General features: G+C 34.1%; 1 protein-coding gene across 5 annotated transcripts in view; it reads left to right on the forward strand.

Annotated features, from left to right (window-relative positions):
• The window catches only part of Ehbp1 (EH domain binding protein 1), a 270,123-nt gene that overhangs the window by 52,912 nt on the left and 195,100 nt on the right, over positions 1–22,111 (forward strand). For all 5 annotated transcript variants that reach the window (XM_048352600.1, XM_048352599.1, XM_048352602.1 and 2 more), the window contains exon 5: positions 1,345–1,398. In XM_048352600.1, coding sequence (XP_048208557.1) covers positions 1,345–1,398 — 54 coding nt within the window. The remainder of the gene's footprint in view (positions 1–1,344; positions 1,399–22,111) is intronic.

The following is a 22,111-nucleotide window of genomic DNA, read 5'->3' on the forward strand; positions in this document are numbered from 1 at the left end:
ACCAACATCACAAGGTGTGTCAACATCATCAAAACTGTGATTTGGAAAAATTGATCTGTTTATGAGATTGAATAGAAAGCAGACTAATGGAGAGACCACTGCAGCCACTTTTATCTTGAAATAATAGCCTTGGCATAAATTTAACTGTGGCCATAGAAATAGAAAATTAGTAATAGACTAAAGAAGAATCAATTATAAATAAGATGCTTCCCTGTGAGAAGCATATGGGACCTGAGACCCTTTCCATATGTGATTCTTTAATCTTAGACTAGAATATAGAGCCAAAAGCTTGCTCTATCGAAATATTCTCTAATTCTCTCCATATCCTTAGCTTATCCTATCTTTAGTGCATGGATTTGAACTTGAATAAGTTAAATGAACATTTAACATGACCCTACTTATTCAAATCAGTGGAAATCTTATGTAATTTAAGGTAATCCAGAGGATTTCTCTTTTGTGAAAGTTTTGTCTGTTAATTTCTGCAATGTAATGTGCTTTTTGAAAAACACTTCAGGCAAAGCTATTTCTTTCTTTGGCCATGTATTTACATAAGTACAATAAGTTTAAATAGAGTTATTGTGTGTCTTTGAAAGCAAAAGCAATTACGTTTGAATCTGTAGAATACCTACCTCTACAGTCTCTTATGTAATAATGTATTTGACAAATACCTGTAAATGAATAATAATTCTCCTCCTTCTCTTCTCCTTTTCTTTACTCTCCCCCTTCTCCTCCGTGTCTTCCTCCTCCTCCTTCTATTTAAAAGTTATATCCAAGATTTTAATCTTTTCTGAAGTTTCTCATGCATTTCCTTAATGGGGAGATAAAAGTAGAAGAGAGAATTTTATTTTATTTTTTTAGTGGTACAGGGTTTGAACTCAGATCCTTGTCCTTGCTAGGCTGGAGCTCTCCCACTGAGTCATACCTTCAATCTTTATATTATACTAATTATCTTAAGATAGGATCGTACTTTTTACCCTACTTAATGCTCTTCCTACTTAATGCTTTTCATCAGAGCTGGATGACAGACATTTACTACCATGCCCAGCTTCTTCTCTCGAGATGGAATCGTACAGATTTTCCTACCCAGCCTGGTCTGGAATCTTGATTCTCCTAGTCTAACCACTTTGAATATGTAGAATCTTAGAAGTAAGCCACTGAGCCCTGCTGAGAATTTCTTAATATAATTATTTAAAGTTAGAGAAATTATGGAAGCATGCAAGAAAGCTATTTTGTCTCTTCCCTTTTAAAAGTTAGTAAAAACTAAAAAACAAGGTTATTTGCATTTTATTAACTAGATTGATTGCATTATGTGTATTTCAGTTTCACGTTTTGCTTTTGTTACAGGATCCTCATGCAGAGGAATTTGAAGACAAAGAGTGGACATTTGTCATAGAAAATGTAAGCTAATGGCAAATACCCTCACCTTTTCACATTTATTTATATGCATTGTTATGGTAAATAAGCATTTTGGTAATAGAAAAGTCTTACAAAAATTTAATGAGTAATATGTTGGTTTTAGAAGTTCTTGAAGCAGAATTATCTGTAAGAGTACTTTTGTTAAAACTGTAAAAACTTTTAATGCTAAATCATATTCTGTTTTGGATTTGAGGGAAGAATCATATCCTATTTATTTTTATATCTTCAGCCTATCTCATATAACAGATTCTCATTTAAAGCATTGTTGAAAGACCTTGAACTAGGTTGATAGTGAAAGTCATTCAAACCATGGGATTTGGGGGAAATCTTTTTCTTAAATTTTATATCATAGATTCTATAAAGGCATTTAAACGTACATATATATGACAATTGGAAATATGTGAAAATATTTTCTAAACATCTCTAGAGAAGTATTTTAAAACTTAACTGGTATAATTTAAATAGAATATGGGATGAAAACATATAATTAGTATTATCATTTTCATGTTAAGGTATATACTTTTCAAACAAATAGCATATTTAGCCTTTAAAAATGTAATGTATGTTTAAGCTCAAGAGGATTTTGTCCAGTTTTTTTATTTATTACTCAAGATAGTTTAAGTTCCTTAGAAATCAGACATGAAATTGAACGTATTCTATAATAATTGACATTTTAAATTCATAGGAATCCAATAGGAATAATAAAGTTTTAAACTACTGTTATTGTATTTAAAAAATCAAGATTGTAATTGAAATATGACTAAATTAACTTTTACTGTGTAATTAGATTATTATGAAAATGTTAATATGCATGATATAGTTGAGAGAACACTGAACTTTTAGAGATTTTCAGCTGTTATGCTTTTGGCAGCTGAGTCTTTGATCCTTATCTCTGTACTTCCACATATTCTTATGTAAACGTTCTTTTTTCTTTTTCTCATAGTATAGTAAAATCATGAGTTTAGTAGAGTTCCTGATGTATCTTCAAAGCTCTTGACTTTGAGTAGCTTATTCTATAGATTTCTGTTTCATCTATGAGTGGTTGTTACTAGATGATTTCAGAATACTTTTCTAAGTAAGTGATTTTGTTTTAATAGAAATATTTTAATAAACTACTTTGGTAGTAATTTTTAGATATAAAATTTTGATTTTCAACTTCATGAACAGTGAAATATTTAGAAAGTCATCTACAGTGGTCTTTCTTTGGGGGAGGTGGGGTGTTAGTTGTGGGTCTTGAACTCTGGGCCTGGGTGATGTCCCTGAGCGCTTAAGCTCAAGGCTAGCGCTCTGCCATTTGAGCCACAGCACCACTTCTGTTTTTTTGGGTAGTAAATTGGAGATATGAGTATCATGGACTTTCCTGCCCAGGCTGGCTTTGAACCACGATCCTCAGATCTCAGCTTATTGAGTAGGTAGGATTACAGGCATGAGCCACTAGCACCCATCTATGGCCTATTTTTTTTAAAAGATGCTTTTGTGCTATTGCCCAGGCTGGCCTCAAACTCCTGGGCACAAATGCTCCTTCTGCCTCAACCTCCCAAGTACCCAGGACTGTTATTTGTCATTATACCCAAGTATAGACTACATTGTGCTCTCTGGGTAGCATTTTTCTTTTTGGGAATAGTACTTTTTTTTTTTTTTTTTGGCCAGTCCTGGGGCTTGGACTCAGGGCCTGAGCACTGTCCCTGGCTTCTTTTTGCTCAAGGCTAGCACTCTGCCACTTGAGCCACAGCGCCACCTCTGGCCATTTTCTATATATGTGGTGCTGGGGAATCGAACCCAGGGCCTTATGTATACGAGGCAAGCACTCTTGCCACTAGGCCATATCCCCAGCCCCAGGGATAGTACTTTTTAATCAATTAGTGACTGACTTATATTCACTTTAATATATATTAATATATGTTATATATAGTATGCATTACTTTAATATTATATATAATATTTAAATATAAATACATTCAATAAATGTATAATACTAAACTATATGTGTGTATGTATATATGTATATATATGTATATATTTTGGCTTTTTGCTGGTTAATTTGGAGAGAAAGTCTCGCTGACTTTGTCTATTTACTTTTAATTCGAAAAATGGATTATAAGAATTGTTGCACATTTCCTTTTCTGAATTCTTTTTTTTTTTTTTCCTGGCCAGTCCTGGGGCTTGGACTCAGGGCCTGAGCACTGTCCCTTGCTTCTTTTTTGCTCAAGGCTAGCACTCTGCCACTTGAGCCACAGCGCCACTTCTGGCCGTTTTCTGTATATGTGGCACTGGGGAATTGAACCCAGGGCTTCCTGTATATAAGGCAAGCACTCTTGCCACTAGGCCATGTCCCCAGCCCTCCTTTTCTGAATTCTTTAGCATAACAATTCTTATTCCCTATATCTTGTTCCTGTAGTAGATATTTCCTGTTTCAGATTATAAAAATTGAAAATAGAATAATGTAAGGCAGCTTTACATTTAAAGGCTTTTGCCTTTGTAACAGAAATTTAATTTTTCAGTCTTTTACTGATAAAACCTAACAGGCATGGTAGCATACTTTTTTCCTTTCTCTCTCTTTAAAACAATTTTTATTGTAAAGGTGATATACAGAGGGATTATAGTTATGTAACTCAGGTAATGAGTACATTTCTTTTTAAACAGTGTCACCCCTCCCTCATTTTCTCCCAGCTTTTCCCTTTCCAGCCTCCTCCCCCTCCCCCAAGTTGTATAGTTCATACAACATAGTGTCTAGTGAGTATCATTGCTAGATTGGTTCACCCTTTCTCCTACCATTTCTATGCTTCCCCTTTTCCTCCCCAAATCACATAAACTTATATACAAGAGAAAGAGCATAGAAATGAAAAAACAGTGACAAAGGGGAATAAACCACCCCCCCATAAAAAAATGAACCACAAACTACTATAAGAATCCTCTTGTTTCCATTTCTTGGAGTTCATTTTGATAGACGTCATTTTATATGATCATTTTATATGATTAGATGCACATAGCTATTGAACTCTTGTGTTCCTCTTCTAAGAATATACTCCTTTCGTCTCACTGTATGAATGTTTAGACTCCTGTTTAATTAATCATATCCAAGTGTAATTTTTTTGTCTTTTACTATCCATTGGGTTTACTTGTGGATTTATAGGCACATTCTAACTGTTACAAATGAGGGAAACCATGCAGCCTATGTTTCTTTGGGCCTGGCTTACTTCGTTTAATATAATTTTTTCCAAGTCTTACTATTTCCTTTTTTTTTTTTTTTTGGCCAGTCCTGGGCCTTGGACTCAGGGCCAACACTGTCCCTGGCTTCTTCCCGCTCAAGGCTAGCACTCTGCCACTTGAGCCACAGCGCCGCTTCTGGCCGTTTTCTGTATATGTGGTGCTGGGGAATCGAACCTAGGGCCTCGTGTATCCGAGGCAGGCACTCTTGCCACTAGGCTATATCCCCAGCCCACTATTTCCTTTTAAATGGGGCAATGCCATTCTTTCTCAAGGAACAATAGAATTCCACTGTGTACATATACTACATTTTCTTTTTATTTATTTATTTTTATTTCACATTTTCTTGATACATTTGTCCACTGAGGGGCATCTAGGTTGATTCCATATCTTATGATGGTAAATAATGCTGCAATGAACATAGTTGGTGCTAGTGGCTTTAGTGCAGCGTGATTTGTGGTCATTTGAATAAATGCCCAGGAGTGGGATTGTTGGGCCATAGGTCTGGTGTTTAGTCTTTTGAGGAACCTCCATACTGCTTTCCAGAGTGGTTGAAAATTTTTGAAAAAATCTAGTGGACTGTAGATATTGATAAACTAGCTTGAAGAAATGTAAAATTAATGAATGTAGGAGGTATAGGTAAATCTTCAGCCATTAATAATAACAATGACAGGAATAATACTAGGAATGTTAGAAGATAACAAAATTTCATTAAATAAGTTTATTAGAGTTTTATTTTTTTTTTGGCTTATACCAGTTTTTACATCAACATTTTTGGTTTCTTGTTTAGGAGTCAAATATGGGATTTGACCTGTTTGCCAGCATAATGTGTTTATGAAAGAACTGTTCTTATTTTATTTTAAATCAAAATTCAGTGTAGGTGGATTATAATAATAGGAGTTTGTTTACTTGAATGACATCATGTAATGAAGTATTTTTAACCTGTAAAATACTGAGCATGTTTTATGTCCTGAGCATTGTTCTAGGTACTGGAAATAAAGTGATAAATAAAACAGCAGGTGTGTGTGTGTGTGTGTGTGTGTGTGTGTGTGTGTGTGTGTGTGCATAAGAGCGAGAGAAAATAATGTGTGAAATATATAGTATGTAAGATAAAATAAATATGTATTAAACAGCTATAAATATATAGTATACCACATACATGCTATAGAAAAAATAAAGCATGGAAAGGAATATAGATCCCACTGTCTTTATGATGATAGATATAATGAACCTTCTTACTCTTTAAAATATATTGAGTAGAGAATTGAAATTTTTTTTTACTTTTGGTGGGACTTCAGGTTTGAACTCAGGGTGTTGTATTTGCTAGGCAGGCATTCTACTGTTTGAGCCACTGTATCCTTTTAGTTTATTGTTACTTTTTGAATAAGGTTGCATGAACTTTATTTTTTTTTTAGTTGCCCTCTCCAGCCATGATCCTCCCAATTTCCCACCTGACTAGCTAGGATTACAGGCTTGAGCCATAGTACCTGTCATGAGAATTGGAATATTCATGTTAAATTAACTTTAAATGTATTTTAATGAGAAAGCTGAATATTTTAAGGCTGTGGGAAAATTTAAGAATAGCCTTGGGACTCTATAAAAGTTATCCTAGGTTACAGCTCCCCTCAGTGGTGAATAATGGAATTGACTTGCCCAGAGAAGGAGCTATTTCTGTAGATCATCTTATGGTACAGTGTTGATGCTCTAAAATGTGCTTCCATATTGCACACAGAAAAGTTAATAATTTCAAAGGGCTAAAGCTTTTCTCTTTTAAAAACTTTATTTGAAAATCATTTGCAACTGTTCTGACATTAAAAGGACAATATTACAACTAGAGCACTGAAAAGTAAAGTAGATTTTAATACCTTGCTTTTCTTTGCCTTTTGTGTTAGTCATTAAAGAAATTTTGAGACTTTGTTCATAGTGTCCCATGAAGTAATGGTAACAAAATGTGAAGGTTATTTTAAAATATAAATACTTCAATAAAACAAAATGTATCTTCCTTACAAATTTCTTGGGAATTTATTCTGTACCATGTACTGTGTGGAATGCTTTATACCTATTATCTCCTTTTTCTCATTTGCAATAACTAAGTCAGATATATAAATGAGATATAACTCTAAAGATAAAGACTCAGGGAGGGTAACTTGATAAAGACTGTATAGATTTCATTCAAAAATTTCAACATAGATTTTAGTCAAGTGCAGTAACTTACCCTTCCTGATGACAAAGGTGAAAATAAAAAATTTGGAATTGTAGAATCATAACAAAGTCTTTAAATAACCTTCTTTAATGGTAAATTTGTGAACAATATATAGTAGATTAAAGGTAATCTTTAAAATTTATTCTCCATCCAAAATTATTTTGATTATTGTATTGCTATTTGACATTACAAAATGAGATATTAGCATTTATCTCTAACCAATCAGAATTCTGAGGACTTTTGCTTAAGGCAATCTTTTTTGTCTCTGTGTTGAGATAATTTGTTTCTAATCACAAAATAATTTTTCCAGTTTTGTCTGGAGTTTCTTTTTTAGATTAGAAAGCTATTCTATATAGATCAAACTTTAAAAGGATTCCATGTGCAAGTTGTGTGGCCTTTACGTAGGCTATCTATTTATTTCTATTTTTCGTGTGAAGGATTGATCCTAGGTTCTGTCCCTGAGCTTTTTCTTTTTCTTTTTCCTCAGGACAGCTCCACTTTTGACTTTTTCATAGTTAATTGCAGATAAGAATTGTATGGACTTTCCTGCCTAGACTGGCTTTGAACCATGATTCTCAGATCTCTGTCTCCTGAATAGGACTAAGTGTGAGCCTCTGGCACCCAGCTATTTAATCTGTTGTCCCAGATTTTAAATGATGATATTACTATATATACTCCATATGTTGTTAAAGACTAAAAATAATATATGTAAAGTATCTTGACTGCTAAGGAATAGCTATTTTATTTATAACTTTCTAGAGGCCATAGAAATTATAAAGGAAAGGAGGCTATATTTCTGGAATTATTGTAGAATTTTAGATTTTTCATTCTCTTTGTGTTTGTATGTGCATGGAGGAGTCAGCCATGGGCTTGAACTCCGATCCTGGGCGCTGTACCTGAGCTCTTTTCCTCAAGGAAAAGTTCCAGTTTTCTGGTGGTTATTTAGAGATAAGAGTCTCATGGACTTTCCTGTCAGGGCTGGCTTTGAACCATGATCCTCAGATCTTATCTTCTGAGTAGTTAAGATTTATAGATGTGAGCCACCAGTGCCCGGCTTTTTTCACTCTTTTGTGCCTTGTGTATAACACACATGCTTCTTAATAATTTTTAGACTTCGTCTTTGCCTTAAAGGGATAAGATATGTTACAAATATCTCATTTGATTAAACTTAAAATCTTTTAATTAAAATTTTGTTTAATTTGAATATATGCATTCCCCTTATACATTTAACCCAATCAGTTTAAGTAAATGCACTAGTCATTAATCTACCTCTATGCTGACATTCATATTTAGTCACAAATGTATACATGAATATACTTCAAAAATGAGCATTTTAAATTATTTTTAAATTTTAGATTATAATAAGTTTACCTATTATTAAGTGCAAATAATCAAGAATGACTATTGAATTAAAAAATGCTAAAAAGAGAAAAACAAAACCCAGGACCTTGCACTTGCTAGGTAGATTTTCTACCATGTGAGCCACACCCCCAGCCCTCTGTGCTTTCATTATTTTTCATATTAGGATCTCATATTTATGCCTGAACTAGCCTGGAAGGCCATGCTCCTCATGATGCTTCCTGAGTAGCTGGGATCAGAAGTATGTACAGTGGTGCACAGTTAGGGTAAGTACAGTGTTGTCATCCCCTTCTACAGATACAGAAACCAATGGCATAGAAAGCTTCACTTCCCCACAATGAAGCAGTTCATCACGCACAATGATTTGAACATGATTTGTCTCCTGAGCTCATGCAGGAGTGTAATTTCCAAAATCATGTGTAACTGGCATTTTAGAAAGAAAAATTTGCTGAGTGCTGGTGGCTCATATTCATAATCCTAGGTACTCAGAAGGCTGAGATCTAAGGGTCCACGTTTGAAATCAGCCCAGGCAGTCAAATTTTTGAGACTCTTGCATCCAAATAACGTGCAAAAAGCCAGAAATGGAAGCATGGCTCAGAAGTTAGAATGTCAGCCATGAGTAAAAGTGCTGAGCAAGAGTACATGGCCTGAAGCTCAAGCCCCAGTACCGGCACAGATAGCTAGCTAGCTAGATAAATAGATAGGTAATTTAAAAAAAAAAAAAAAAAAGAAAGAAATGGAAACTTTATTCAATTGCATTAAGTGTTTAGGGCCTTTGGAAATGGATCCAATGTATGCAAGTTGGAGGGTGAAGCCTCCATTATTATATTCTGGTGACTTAGATAAGAAAGGACAGAGACCAGACTCATAGACACTTGTTCCCTGTCTCTTGCGATATGATGTTATGTGCTGCCTCAAGATTCTGTCATCAGGAAGGTTACCAGATGTGACTCTTGGACTTTACATCTCCAGAAATTTTAGCTAAATAAACCAATTGTCTTCATAAATCAAAACAAAACAAAAAGAAAGGCTACTCTAAAATTGTATGTTTTCCATTTCAATCAACCATTCTTTTTTTTTTTTTTTTGGCCAGTCCTAGGCCGTGAACTCAGGGCCTGAGCACTGTCCCTGGCTTCTTTTTTGCTCAAGGCTAGCACTCTGCCACTGAGCCATAGCGCCACTTCTGGCCGTTTTCTATATATGTGGTGCTGGGGAATTGAACCCAGGGCTTCATGTATACGAGGCAAGCACTCTTGCCACTAGGCCATATCCCCAGCCCTCAATCAACCATTCTTATAGGAATGTTTGTTCATCCAAGTAATTGATAATGTGTGATTTTTTTTAATGTGAAGCCAAAGCAGTTATATTTAGGAAAAGAGTTTTTCCCCTTGTTTGCCTTTTTTGTTTACCTAACTAAATGTAGAATCTTTACATTTGTAAATTATACCAATAAGTTATAATTGTAAGTAGTTGAATGTTTCCATTCATTTGATTAAATTGGCATTTGAATAAGTTTTTTAAAAAAGTGTGTTTAGAATAAAAGCAATTTAGATTGTGTTCATTTAGTTCATCCCCCTCCCTTCTTCCCTCCCTCTCCTTCCTTTCATTTCCTTTCCTCTCCTCTTCACTCCTCCCTCCCCTCCCCTTTCCTCCCTTCCTTCCTTTCCCTTCATTCCCTTTCTTCCTTTCCCTTCCTTCCCTCCCTCACTCCCTCTCTCCTTTCCTTCTTTCTTCCTTTCTTCCTCTCTTCCTCCCTCCCTCCCTCCCCCCTCTTTCTTTCTTTCTTTCTTTCTTTCTTTCTTTCTTTCTTTCTTTCTTTCTTTCTTTCTTTCTTTCTTCCTTCCTTCCTTCCTTCCTTCCTTCCTATCTTTCTTTCTTTCTTTCTTTCTTTCTTTCTTTCTTTCTTTCTTTCTTTCTTTCTTTCTTTCTTTCTTTCTTTCTTTCTTTCTTTCTTGGAATTTAGGTTTTTGCAGTTGGTCTCTAGCCATTCTACTACTGGATCCATAGTCCCCAGTTTTACTTAGTTATTTTTCAGATAAAATGTTTGTGCTTTTGCCTGGAGCCAGCCTCAGACCACAGTCTTACTACTGTGCCTCATGCATAGTTGAGATCAAAGGTTTGAGCCATGATACTTGGCTTGCTGTGCATTTTGTACATGCTTAGATATTTTGCAACTACTATATAAATTCAATAGAGACACACACAATTCCGTGTGAGTGTTGGTGTGTGCCTATAATCCCAACTATTTGAAAGATGAAGAAAGGGGCAATCACTTGCTCAAGGTTAGCCTGGGCAAAAGTAGGAGTGAGACCTGGTCTCAAAAACAAAATAGGACTCAGCATAGTGTAAGTAGCAGATGGCTTGACTACCTAGAAGGCTCTGGTTCAATCTTCAAGTTAGAAAAAAGGGGAAAAAAAGTGCCAAATTTTCTTGTGAGGTACATGTTTTTGACTCTTTTTTTTCTGTGAAATTGGGACCATCTAAGATATGTGGCATTACAGAGTTTTAATTGAGAGTGACATTTTTCACTTTGTAATGCTTTATATAGATCTATCATTTTAAACCAATGGAAAATATAGGTGATGACAAAAGATAGCTTGTTTCAAAGAATCTCATTAAACTACTAGTGTTGTGTCAGATAAGAAAAGAAAATATGCACAGAAAATATATTAATAGTGTACTAGAGGACCATAAAAATGAGTAAAGTTAGGATTTCATGGAGAAAATGGCTACAGAGTTTAGTTTTAAAGAAAAAATGAAGTTATTGTGTGCAGGCATTCCAAACAGAGCAAAGAAATATCAGGAAACAAAGAAAAATAGAGATGGTGGTGAGTTTAGAGAGAAAAAAAATCAGAGGAAGAGAGAAAAAAAAGTGAACCAAAAGAAAATGCAAGTCTTCCTACAAATTATCAGTAGTTATCTACTTAAAAAATGTAATTAGCCTAATGAACTTAATAGTAGGCATGTGATTAACTTGAGGTTCTCTGTCTTCATTGGAGCTCAGTGGGATTATTAGAATGTGTTTCCTTGGGTCACTTATAAAATTTCCCCACTATTTCCATCTGTATCTACAATGAGATGGGTGATTTGGCTCCATATTGCTTTCTTATTGCTGTTTATTTGGTGTTACCTATTGAATAACCTTTTCATTGAATGGAATGTTATATTAATTCTTTTGTTGGATTATGTTGGTTTTCTTGCTTAATCAAACTTACCTGTCAAGTTTTTTCCAAAAATAGAGATAATAGCTCAAATAATATAATCACTATAAAATCAGTTTCTGACATTATTAAATATAATTTTGTGCTGGTGCCAGTGGCTCATGCCTGAAATACTAGCTGCTCAGGAGGCTGAGATCTCAGGATTGTGGTTCAAAGCTGGTCCAGGCAGCAAAGTCCCCATGGGACTCTATCTCCAGTTAACCACTCAAAAACATGTTGTGGTACTGTGGCTCAAAGTGGTAGAGCACTAGCCTTGAGCACAAAGAGGCTCTGGGACAGTGCCCAGACCCTGAGTTCAGTCTCACAACAGACCAAAAACAAAAACAAAATCAATATAATTGTGAATCTTTTTCCAAAATGAAGTCATTTTGTTGATCTCACAAAGTTACATTCTGGTAATTTGCCCTTACTCTTTCTTTAGATTTTATTTTTGTTATTATAAGGGTGATGTACAGTGAGGTTGGAGTTACCCAGGTCAGGTAAAGTGTACATTTCTTTTTGGACAATGTCACCCCTTCCCTTGCTCTCTTCCATTTTTTCCGTCCCATCTCATCCACAGGTTGTGTAGTTCATTTTCAATGGTGTCCAGTGAGTACCACTGCTGCATTTGCTCACCTTTTGTCCCTTCATTTATGTGCCTTCCCTTATACTTCCAAGGATATAAATGAACATACAGAACAAAAAGGGAAGAAAACAAAAGCAGCAAAAATGAAAACCTCTTGTTTTCATTTCCCAGAGTTCATTTCGATAAATAATATTATTTTGTATGATCAGATGCATTGTAACTTTCTATTCCTCTCCTAAGAGTATCTTCCTTTGCTCCCATTGTGTATGACTGTTTAGGGACCTGCATAATTTATTATGTCCCAGTATTTTAGATCTAGCTTCCACATAGGAGAGGAAACATATGCCTTTATCTCTCTGAAAGTGGCTTACCTTATTTAACATGATTTGTTGCCTTTTTTAAGAGAAATACATATAACACAAATACACATGTACAAACATGCATATTATTTTCTTTAGTGTTCCTTTGTGTCATCTCAGCCAATGGATCTCACACCAGTGACTAAAGACTGAATATCTTTTTCAGGAACTATAGCTTGGATTTCTAACTATGCTGGTATAGTTTCTGTAGTAGTTCCAAATGGGGATTATTGTTTCAGTTACCCAGTTTCTTGCAATATGTCATAGCTAGAATCTGGAACCAACCCAGATGCCCCTCAGTAGACGAATGGATCAGGAAAATGTGGTACATATACACAATGGAATTTTATGCCTCTATCAGAAAGAATGGCATTGCCCCATTTGTAAGGAAATGGAAGGACTTGGAAAAAATTATACTAAGTGAAGTGAGCCAGACCCAAAGAAACATGGACTCTATGGTCTCCCTTATTGGGAATAATTAGTACAGGTTTAGGCAAGTCATAGCAGAGCATCACAGGAGCCCAATAGCTATACCCTTATGAACACATAAGATGATGCTAAGTGAAATGAACTCCATGTTATGGAAACGATTGTTATATCACAGTTGTAACTACTTTCAACGTCCCATCTGTATCTGTAGCTTCTATTATTGATGAGGTTCTTGTATCACCTTCCAGTGGTTGTACCTATACTATCTCTGTAATCTTATCTGAGTATATTGGAAACTGTGTATACTGGTATTAGAAGTAGGAAATTGAAAGGGAATACCAAAATTGAGAGACACAGGGTAAAAAAAAAGACAAACAACTACAAAAGCAATAGTTGCAAAACTGTTTGGTGTAAGTAAACTGAACACCTCAGTGGGGGAAAGGGAAAGGGGGAGGAGAGAGGGGGTTATGAGGGACAAGGTAACAAACAGTACAAGAAATGTATCCAATGCCTAATGTATGAAACTATAACCTCTCTGTACATCAGTTGATAATAAAAATTTGGAGAAAAAAAAAGACACAAACCTGACCAAAAAGAAAAACTTTTTTGAAGAATCAAAGGGTGAATATTACATATGAGAATACTACAACCCACACTACAGAAATTAGAAGTACCTCCTCCAACACTTAATACAGTTTATAATCTTAGTGCTAAAGTACCAAAGACTGCTAATCCCACTTTTTTTTGTTGTTGTTGCTGGAGTGCTGTTCCTGAGCTGTTTTTTCTCAAAGGTAGTGCTCTACCACTTGAGCCACAGCTCTACTTCTGGCTTTTTTGGAGTTTGTTGGAGATGAGAGTCTCATGGATTTTGCTGCTTGTACTGGCTTTGAACCATGATCCTCAGACCTCGGACTCTGAAGTAGTTAGGATTATAGGCATTAGCCACTGGTACCTAGCTACTCATCCTTTTAAAAGTTAGAATGAGAGTATTTTTTTCCAATATAGTCCTACTTATGGCATTCTTATTAATGTTCCACCTCCGGTAGGAGTAAGGCCCAAGCAAACTTTCTTGAACCTCATCAGTTTTACTGGATAGCATATTCAACTTGTGCTCTTCTATTTATCCAGTAACTAAATGGTTATTTAACAATGCCATAAATCTGGTTTTGATAGTATACTGTATATGTGTTTGTATGTAATAAAATAAGATCTATTTTTCCCTATTTACTGGGGTTGCTTAAGAGACCTTTAATTCTTTTGTTTTTCCTGAATGGCAGAAAACTTAAGTGCATAACTGTAGTGTCTACTTGGTGAGACAGGTGTCCTTTTCGTTCATAGCATTTAGCAAAGTATGTGTGAAGAATGGTAAATTGCAGATTTCTCTTCAGCCATTCTTTTGACGTAAACTTCTTAATATGTTCTTATCTTGTATCAGAGCCTTACACCAGGTCCAAATATTTCAAAAATTGAAAGCAATATATGAGGACCTCTAGTCATTGTTTATACAAATATAGATGTTTGGACAAGTTCTGATAGGATTTTTGTTGTTGTTGTTGTTTTGTTTTTTAAGGCAGGAAGAACAAGTGAGTCAGCTTAATCCAGTTAGGTTTTTGACTTAAAAGCCCAGTTATATGCTTTTATTTTCCCTTCATCATTAATTCACAGATTTGCTGGGTGAGGAATATGAGAAGAATTACTGTCTTACCTGTTTGCCTTTTAAGATGACTGTAATATTTTTAGTAGTGTGTATTATTCAGACTACTTGAAAGGTAGTAGAACTGTTTTTTGCATCAAGTAAGTTAACTTCGAAGTATTTAACATGGTGAGAAATACAGAAAATAGCTATTAATTAGAAATAATGTCATATCTTGAATTGTTTGGGTTATATCTCTAATAGGTAGATGCTAATGATCAGGGAAATGGTAATTGTGTTTTGCTTTTTTATTTTTATTTGGGAGAGCTTTTTATGTTTTTTTTTAATTGGTAAGTAAGTGAAATCTTTGAAATATCTGATGTTTTTGCTCTCAATAGGTATTGTATAACAGGTAAATCAAGCTATACCTCATTTTTTTTGTAGGAATACTATTCCTACCAGTTTTCAGTAAGCAGAAAAATATTGTTAAAAAAGAAACTCAACTTAGTTTTTGGGTTTGTTTGTTTTTTTTTCAATTTTTTATTATCAAACTGATGTACAGAGAGGTTACAGTTTCATACGTTAGGCATTGGATACATTTCTTGTACTGTTGGTTACCTTGTCCCTCATACCCCCCTCCTTCCTCCCCCTTTCCCTTTCCTCCCCTGATGTTTTGGGTTTTTTTGAAGCATACACAAAAATAGAAGGGATAGTATACTAAATCTCTTTCATCTTCCAACTCAACAATCTTCCATCTTTTGCTGAACTTATTTCACTAGCCCTCCTTATTTGCTTTACCTGATAATCTAAAGTAAATCTCAGCTATTATCATCACCTCTTGTAAATAAGAGTGCCATTTGAACATTATCAGCTTAAGATCTTGCTTAAAGATATCTAACTTGTCAGAATATGTTATCCATGTGGTAATGAATTTATTGTAAATTTCCTATTAGGTAATCTCTCTGACTTAATACACTGGAGATTTTAAATGGACTATTTTAAATTATGAAAAGTAATGTTCTAGCACCACCAAATATAAGTGGGAAACGTGATGGGGAAAATTGACTATTAGAAAAAAAAGTTTTCCCTTGAACTTTCTGCATTTAAAATAAAAATCTCATAGTTGAGATAGGCTTTCTTGGTATTTTAATTATCTTGTCAACTTTCTGTGTATATGATTATGTAAGCGATGATTGGCTGTCTGTATAAGTTAGGCAGATATGACTAGGAGTTCAGTGAAGTCTTATGAGCTAATTCACTCTGGTTAAATTTCAGAGAAAGTTCATACATGTCATTTCCTCCAGGGTTTCATTTAATCATAAAAATTAAATCTGTTTTTCTAATTCAGATATCTTGCAGATTGTGCTTCTGAACAGAAGTTCATCTTTTTTAATTTTCTTAATTTTCAAATGCCCCTTTGACTTTAAAGAAAATAATAGAGAAAATCTTGTTGCTTTTTAAAAAAAGTATGTCCAAGAAAGTTTAAATATGTTTGAGTCTTAAGAATCCTAAGATTTTTATGTATTTCTGTCTTAGTTTTTTTAAATTTTAACAGATACATAAAAACACAGACTATACATGCTAATGGCAAAACCTGACATTTACATGCCAACATCGTAATATTTAAATCAGATTAAACATAATCTGTCATTTCAAAGCATCTGTCATTCCTTTTAGTGAAAACTTTAGAATACATTCCAACTTTTTGTTCTTTTTGAAATATATATCACATTGTTGTTATCCATGGACAACCTATTGTACAATAGGATTTTTTTTTTGTCTTTTTGGTACTGGTATCGAACCCAGGACATTGCACTTACTAGGCAAGTGCTTTGCCACTGAGCTATAGCCCAACCCTACAATAGGAATTTTTGCTTCTAATTTTTTTTTCAAATTTTTATTATCAAACTGATGTACAGGGAGGTTACAGTTTCATACGTTAGGCATTGGATACATTTCTTGTACTGTTTGTTACCTTGTCCCTCATGCCCCCCTCCCTCCCCCTCTTTCCCTCCCCCCCCCCAGGTGTTCAGTTCACTTACACCAAACAGTTTTGCAAGTATTGCTTTTGTAGTTATTTCTCCTTTTTTACCCTGTGTCTCTCAAATTTGGTATTCCCTTTGAATTTCCTACTTCCAATACCAGTAAACACGGTTTCCAATATACTCAGATAAGATTACAGAGATAGTGTAGGTACAACCATAGGAAGGTGATACAAGAACATCATCAATAATAGAAACTACACATACACATAGGACGTTGAAAGTAGTTACAACTGTGATATAACAATTGTTTCCATAACATGGAGTTCATTTCACTTAGCATCATCTTATGAGTTCATAAGGGTATAGCTATTGGGCCTTGTGATGCTCTGCTATGGCTTGCCTAAACCTGTACTAATTATTCCCAATAAGGGAGACCATAGAGTCCATGTTTCTTTGGGTCTGGCTCACTTCACTTAGTATAACTTTTTCCAAGTCCTTCCATTTCCTTACAAATGGGGCAATGCCATTCTTTCTGATAGAGGCATAAAATTCCATTGTGTATATGTACCACATTTTCCTGATCCATTCATCTATGGAGGGGCATCTGGGTTGGTTCCAGATTCTCGCTATGACAGATTGTGCTGCGATGAACATTGTGCTGGTGGCATTACTGTGATTTTGTTTGTGGGCTTTTGGATAGATACCCAACAGTGGGGCTGCTGGGTCATAGGGGAGTTCTATATTGAGCCTTCTGAGGAATCTCCATACTGCTTGCCAGAGTGGCTGAACCAGTTTACATTCCCACCAACAATGAAGTAGGGTTCCTTTTTGGCCACATCCCCTCCAACAATTGTTATTATTAGTTTTTTTTGTTTTGTTTTGTTTTTTTTTTGCCAGTACCAGGGCTTGAACTCAGCGCCCGAACACTGCCCCTGGTTTCTTTTTGCTCATGACTAGCACTCTACCACTTGAGCCACAGTACCACTTTCGGCTTTTTCTGTTTATGTGGTGCTGAGGAATCAAACCCAGGACTTCATGAACGCTCGGCAAGTACTTTACCACTAGGCCACATTTCCAGCCCCTAACTTAGTATTTTTTTGATCAACCATTTTCTAATCCTTCCTCTTCTTTAGTTTTCTATTTTTATCCTGTCTACTGTCTGTCAGTTTTTAAATTACCCATCTTATTCTAGTGTATCAACTAGGAGAAAGTAAGTTTTAATCTTCAGATTTTGCATTCTGAAATTCTTGATGCAGAAATGGGACTTAATATTAAAAGTCAATTGTACTGTAATCTATCTATGTAATCCAAGATAATTTCATAATTAATTTGCACAGATAACTTGCATTGCATTACATATTACCGTTTTGATTTGTGAAATGTTTTAAATTTAAGGAAAAGTTGTATTTTACAGCAATAACGAGCTATTTCATATTATCACAATGTCCTTTTGGTTAGATTTTCTGATCTTTCTAGATACTAAAATCTTAAGTAATACTAGTCAGTTCTTTACAGATTAAGCATATGGATTATAAAAATCCAGTAGAGTAATAGTCATAATTACTCATTCATTTAATGAGATTTTTATTAAGTGAATACTAAATGGGGCAGATACTTGCTGTTTATTAGGTGTGTAATCATGGAAAAGATACTGTGCCGTCTTCCAGGTATCCTGTTGTGTAAGGGAGAGATAAACAGACAGCCATTAGTATTAAGTTTAAGATGTTCCATGTAGCTATGTAAAGAGTACCTAACCCTTTTTTTGGTAGGGTAGGGTGAGCTTTCTATTGAAAGTGATTTTAATTGAAACCTAAGAGATAAGTTCTTTTTAACTTCTAATCTGTGAATTTTAAATCCCAAATCTTATGTAAGATTAAATATTTTTTAAATTTTTGATTCAGATTCATTTGATGAATACTCCTGATTGGAAATGAAATTATTCATAGTATATAATCTACTTGTGAATATTCTGCTACAGAATAGTTAATATGCTTAACTATGAAGTACTGCTTTAGAATTGTTTGGTAGTGTGTCACATGGTATAGGCACTGCATTGCTAGTCTAAAATCACAATACAAGTACCAGAAAAAGCAGTGAGTACTTTTGGTAGTCATCAGCAGGTAATTTGCAGGGTTCTTCAGGTGGCCTGAATACCTGGAGCAGAGGTCTGGAGGCAAGTAAGACTGGTTCCTTTGTAGAATAGTATATTCTTAAGTAAATTGTTTTCTCAAAGATTTCATTTTGTAAAGGATGGTTGATTTTTGTAAAGTTGTATTTACAACCATTTAGTTGACTTGTACAAATAATTTTAAAATTCACAACATAATTGCTGTGAACCTACAAATTTACATGACACATATGATGAGTAAGAAGGCTAAGGGATTATTGAAGGAGTTGCTATTTTGTCAGTGCCCATTGTTGCTACAATCATCAGTGTAAAAACATAGATACTAGGACCTCAAATTGGACTTACTGTAGAATTCCAATGAAGAGGGAAAATTGCTTTGAAAAATCTTTTTGGTGCTTGTCAAATTAGAGATTCAATAAAGAGGAAAGAAATGAGTATTAAGTAGTACTTTTTAACATTTTGAAATGTGTTCTGAAAATAATTTTTACATTCTTATACTTGGTTAAACAGTTATATATTACATTGGAAATTTTTAAATTACTTCTTTTCTAGAATTAATTAGCTAGGCCAGTATGATACATTAATCTTAAGATCTTGCTTTAACTGTCTCCTGCAATAAATGTAAATATATAAATTATTAATAATGTCATAACCCACAAATAGCGTTTAATAAGTTTTATTAATACAAAGCATTTTAAATAAACAGTTAACTTTTATAAGCAACTTGGCCTAATCTCAACTACAACACTTTGATCTCTGAAAGCACTTTGCCATTAGATCATTCATTTATTTATCAAACATAAATTGACCTGGGTATTGGATTTAGAGCTTAACTATATTAACTACTATAGGGAATATAAGTGACCATCTTTACTGAGATTGGTTGAAGGATACACACTTGACACAGAAATAAGGTAATGTGTAGTATGCTAATAATGATAATAATGATAAACTGAAAATACAATAGAAACTGAAGGTAGGGTAATATAGGCTGAAATTATGAAAAACATTTAGTTGTAAACATAGGTACATGTATCCCTAGTATGTTATCATATATTTAACGACTAATTGAGAAGTTGAAGAAACATTGGATAGTGGGAAAAACAAGCCTTGAGCCTCTGGCTTGCTTTTGAATCATACTAGCAGTGGAAACTTACATTTCATACTTATTTATCCTATTGAGACTTCTGTTTTCTCATTTCTGAAATGAGGGTGGCCCCATAGGATGGCCTATAATGTACAAAATGATAGCTGAAATATAATGAAAATTCAATACTTGTTAATAGTGAATGACAGAGAGAAACTTTACAAGTATAGGAAAAATTATAAACCTGGAAGAAAAATTTGAAGAGGAAATAGGAAATGACTTTCCATAGATTAGTGTTTTGTTTTTGCTTTTCTAATGAAAATCAGGTTATAGAAACTGTTGGATACATGTTTTGAAATTGAATACCATTAACCAAAGAAAATGAACACCTTTAACCTTTGACCAAACTTCAGAATCGAATGTATATTTCAGTCACTTATTCGACCATTTACAAGTGTGAAATTGTCCTTCAATAGGCAGATAGTAGCCTACACTGGTATTCCGATGCCATAGCAAGCTTACTAATACAGTATGGCTCCTAATTTTCAGTCTTGGGACTGCTGAGGTTCATGATTGGACAGACTTCAGAGGATTGAAATCTCTCTTAAATTTAAGTAAAAATTTGTTTATGAAAGTTTTTTAATTAAAATTAAATCATGCCTATTATCCTAGGGACTCAAGAGGCTGAGATCTGAGGATCATGGTTTGAAGCCAGCCCGGGCAGAAAAGTTCTTGAGATTCTTATCTCCAATTAGCAAGAAAAAAGATACTTGAGCTATGGCTCAAGTGGTAGAGTGCTAGGATTGAGCAAAACAAGCTCAGGGACAATGACCAGAACTTGAGTTCAAGCCCCAGGACAGACACACACATAAAAAAATTAGATTCACATGAAATCTTTACTCAAACATTTTAAGGATCAATACATAATTTAAAAATTTTTTTTAAGTAGCTGAAGAACATTATACAAACAAGAAAGCCATTTCTTATGTGACTAAGCTGGACATACCTTGTGTTGTTTTCAGCCTAAATTTATTAGACATAGAATTAGTGTATATCTTTTATCAAAAAGACTTTTACCCCAGTGCTGCAAACAATAACAAAGTGAATTAAAGGAATTAGGGAAATAATATAAATCTGACTTTATCACAAGTTGATACTATTTTAATATTTTTAAGTATTTTAAATTTTAATATTTAAAAATATTTTAATAGATACTTACTGTATGTCCTTGAAGATTATAGTAAAACAGGCTTCTCAGTTAAGGAAAAGCACCACAGTCTTTTGCATTCTAGTCTCTATCAACTAAATAATACTCTAAACTTGAACATTTATACTGAAATGAATTTGATGGCCTATAATTTGTGTAATTACTATTGAGTCACAGTAGTATAGTGTGTCTTATAAATTGCTATAACCATTTACTTTATTCTTACTTCCTGCTAGCTACATTCAAATTTCTTACATATAGATGAGTGAGATAGAAACATGAACAAAGTTGCTTTCAATTCTATTTTTTTACCAACTGGAGAGAGGAAGCTGATAAACAAGACAAAACTATCAAAACAAACCTCTAATACTACCTTAGGTGTGTTTAAAATCAGCAGTGCATTTGAGCAATTTTTTACATGTTTATTCATAGAAATTTGGCAGTAAAAGATACTAGCGCATATAAAATTTTATGTATCTGCATGAGGCCTTTTTCTCTCTGATGAAAAGATATTAGAATAGAGACTGGGTAATTGTTTTACAGAAGCGTTTGAATAACAGTTCTGACTTTTAATGGGAAAGCATTTGTTTTATGTTTTTTCAATTTACTACTTTCTTTTGTCTCTTACGTATTTGCTTAACAATATGTAAATAAAATATTTTGGATTTTATAATAAAATATAGATTTTGACATTCCAGTTTTCTGCTGTACCAACCAGCCACCTTGAAAGGCAAGGTCATATCTTAAAGGCTCCTATATAATTTCTTGCTCAAAAAACTATGGAGTACAAAACCAGCTAAACAAAATAAGAAAAACTTTAAAATCTAAATTAAAATGATTTCTCTGTATAGAATTGGAACTTTGCTTGTGTAATTAAGTATAGGTGCATTTATACTGATAAGCAAATGGACTTTTTGTGAATCATATTCTATTAAAATGGAATTGCTGACATTTCTTACAAGAATTGCATAACTGATTAGAAAAACCTAGTTTACATGTACATTTCAGATCCATTGTACAGTTATCAGCTCAAGAACACAAAACTTTCCGTAATACTTTAACACCTTTGTAGCCTTTAGAAAATAAGTTTTTTACAACTCTGTGAATAATCTATTGTCTACATTTAATTTACTATTTTAAGCTACTGACTTCTATAAATTTTTCCTTTATGATTCCATTTTTCTTTATAATACATTCACTAATATTTTTATATCATGGATTTCAGGAAACCTTTTACCTTATTGTTTCTGTGACCATGTATAAATTGGGTAAATTATCAGTTTTTATCAGATTTGTGACAAGTACAAGTTTA

Source organism: Perognathus longimembris, chromosome 8, assembly GCF_023159225.1.
Source record: "Perognathus longimembris pacificus isolate PPM17 chromosome 8, ASM2315922v1, whole genome shotgun sequence".
Classification (NCBI taxonomy): Eukaryota; Metazoa; Chordata; class Mammalia; order Rodentia; family Heteromyidae; genus Perognathus; species Perognathus longimembris.